General features: G+C 46.6%; 1 protein-coding gene across 1 annotated transcript; it reads left to right on the forward strand.

The window, feature by feature from the left end:
- Positions 1-267: 267 nt before the first annotated feature.
- On the forward strand, positions 268-2,445 carry lrrtm4l2 (leucine rich repeat transmembrane neuronal 4 like 2). The gene is made up of 2 exons (XM_028577782.1): positions 268-271; positions 660-2,445. Exons 1-2 carry the CDS (start codon positions 268-270, stop codon positions 2,276-2,278), a joined length of 1,623 nt encoding a protein of 540 aa, XP_028433583.1. The 3' UTR covers positions 2,279-2,445.
- The last annotated feature ends 697 nt before the right edge of the window (positions 2,446-3,142 follow it).

Genomic DNA, 3,142 nt, shown 5'->3' on the forward strand with positions numbered 1-3,142 from the left:
CACACACACACACACACACACACACACACACACACACACACACACACACACACACACACACACACACACACACACTCAGGGGGATGGGGGGCATGCACCGCTGCAGAAAACTTGCGTATATTTGATTTTAGGTTGTCTAAATTGAAGACACAAGTGATGCTCGGTGTGTGGATCGACTCTGAGGAAGCATGAACTGCGATTTTTGCCATCTGAGAGCCGTTTAATGTGCTCTTTATTCCAGGAGGATTACTCCTTCCCTCAGGAACGATGGGTAAGTCGTTGTGCTCACTTGTGCACAATTTACTGACACAGTTTCTCCCCGTAGCCAAGGTGACAGCTATGAGCAGTTTAGACTGACAGATGTATTAGTTCCTAAACTGAATGCCTTATATCTAAAGAGTGAAGAAGTCTACTATTTATTCAAGCTTTCATTTGATTTTCCTTTTTTTCCTGCGCTCGAGAAAATGTCCTCTTTTTAATTCTTCATGAAGCAGGTCTGGTGTTTCAGACATCAGACCTCAAGCTGCTCCTCGCCACATGCTCTCCTGTTTGAAGAATGAATTGCTCCCATTTTCCTCTTTAAATGTCTTTGAGCAACACGCATTTTCTGAAACCAAGTCATTCCTTTGATTGCCTGTGCCCCACTCTACCCCCAACAGGTTCTGTGATGTTGGACCGGAGGTTATCATGTCTTCTTCTGCAGGCAGCTGTTCTGCTGCTGCTCAGCAAGGGGGAGAGGATGTGCCCTGCGAGTTGCCGCTGCGAAGGAAAGATTGTTTATTGCGAGTCGGGCATCTTCCAAGCCATCCCAGAAAACATCACCACGGGTTGCCAAGGTCTGTCTCTGCGCTACAACAGCCTGCTGGTTCTGTTGCCGTACCAGTTCGCTCACCTTAATCAGCTTATCTGGCTTTATTTGGACCATAACTCCATCAGAGATATAGATGCTTTAGCCTTTCATGGTGTGCGCAGGCTCAAAGAACTCATCCTCAGCTCCAACAAAATAACTCATCTGCACAACAACACATTCGGCGCCATACCAAACCTTCGGAATCTGGACTTGTCCTACAATCAGCTGCAGTCTCTGCAGCCCGGGCATTTTTATGGTCTGCGCAAGCTACAAAATCTCCACCTTCGATCTAATGGCCTGAAACAGATCATCATCCGTACGTTTCTGGAATGCCGCAGCCTGGAGTTTCTGGACTTGGGTTACAATCGCTTGCGGAGCCTCACCCGCACAACCTTCTTAGGGCTGTTCAAGTTGAAAGAACTTCATTTAGAGCACAATCAATTTTCCAGGATTAATTTCTTCATTTTCCCGCGCCTTACAAACCTCCAGGCTCTTTATTTGCAATGGAACCGCATACGATCCATCAATCAAGGCGTGCCTTGGACTTGGCACAAACTACAGAAATTGGACCTGTCAGGGAATGAAATCCAGATCTTGGACCCGGCGGTTTTCCAGTGTATGCCGAACTTACAAATACTCAACCTCGAATCGAACAAGCTCAGTAGCGTGCCTGTGAAAGCCGTGGCGGCGTGGACCTCGCTAACCACCGTCAGCCTGGCAGGTAACGCCTGGGACTGCAGCCCCAGCATCTGCCCGCTCGTGGGATGGCTCCGAGGCTTCAGAGACTCCAAGGACATCAGCATGATATGCAGCAGCCCAAAGTCTGTGCAGGGCGAACGAGTCGTGGATGTGGTGAAGAATCACTCGACGTGTGCGGACGTGTCAAATGATTTCTCAACCACCGCTCTCGTCGTTCTGACTTCCACCCAAGTTGTGAACGTCACGACCTACCTCTCTCCCTCTGGTGTTACACACCCTGCGACTGAGTCACCTGTACAGAGGGTAACCCCTTGGCCTGTTCGTCCTAGTGGGACAAACAGGAAGACAACAGGGCCCACAAACATGAGCTCCACATCGCCCTTCTCCCTTGAACCCCCTACATCTTTTATCCCAGAGCTGCAGTTTGAACATATGGCTTTCCATAAAATCATTGCAGGCAGCGTAGCCCTGTTCCTGTCAGTGGCATTGATCCTCTTGGTTATTTATGTGTCCTGGAGGCGCTACCCCAACACCATGAGGCAGCTGCAGCAGCACTCAGTCAACCATAAGCGCAGGAAAAAGGCCCGCAAGCAGGAGCAGGACCTTAACTCTCAGTTGCAAGAGTACTACCTGAGCTACCATTCAAACTCCGAGACGATGGACTCTTTGGTGAACGAGACAAGGCCGTGCACGTGCACCATTTCAGGATCCATCGAATGTGAGGTCTGAGGTGGCAATTCCACCTTACGGGACTCAAAGTGCAATTGCTTAGCAGAGGTAAATGGTTTTTCCACAAGACGAAGTGCTTTTATCTCCACTGTGAGATGATAGATTCTGCCGCGCTGAAGGAAATACTTGGGTGCACAGTACAATACCACGATGTGCACAGAGACAAAGACTGCAACGGAGAGATATATTTGGAGATAATTATCACTCTGACTGACACCAGAACAATGGCGGGGTCAGCCAGGTTAGCTGTGTACGATCTAAAGTAACGCCTGGACCTCTGCTGCAGCAGACGTCCGCCCTGTAGAGAGACTGACCTTATTCTTAGTCAAACTATTTCGCCATAGAACATTCAAACCAACAAAGCCACTTTTTACATGCTAGTATTGATTTTTCTTATGTTGCTTGTGAAACATTTGGGATGTATGTGTGCATTTCGGAGTGTATGTGTGTGTTCTTATGGAGATGATCTGACTGTCTCCTGGTTTACTGACTTCTGGTTGGAAGAGTTACAGCGTTGCACCTTAATCTCACAAAATGCTAGGGATGTAACGATGCATCGTGAACCGGTAACAAATCGATATATAAATGTGTAATGATTACAACCGGTTGAGATAAGAAATGCGATGCAATGTTTGAACAGCCTAGGGCGAAACCTACTCTTGACTTCACTTGTTTGACTTCAGACTTCACTACGTCTTCTTAGTACATTTATTTGAAGAGATTTTTCTTTCTATTTATTTAGTCATTTTGATATTAGATTTTTTGCTTTTTAAACTTATTAATTTTTGATGTTTAAGATTGTTTGAGATAAAATACTATTTCAGTTTTGCACTTTTGATAAGAGTACACATCTGTTGTCTTACA

Source organism: Perca flavescens, chromosome 5 (assembly GCF_004354835.1).
Source record: "Perca flavescens isolate YP-PL-M2 chromosome 5, PFLA_1.0, whole genome shotgun sequence".
Classification (NCBI taxonomy): domain Eukaryota; kingdom Metazoa; phylum Chordata; class Actinopteri; order Perciformes; family Percidae; genus Perca; species Perca flavescens.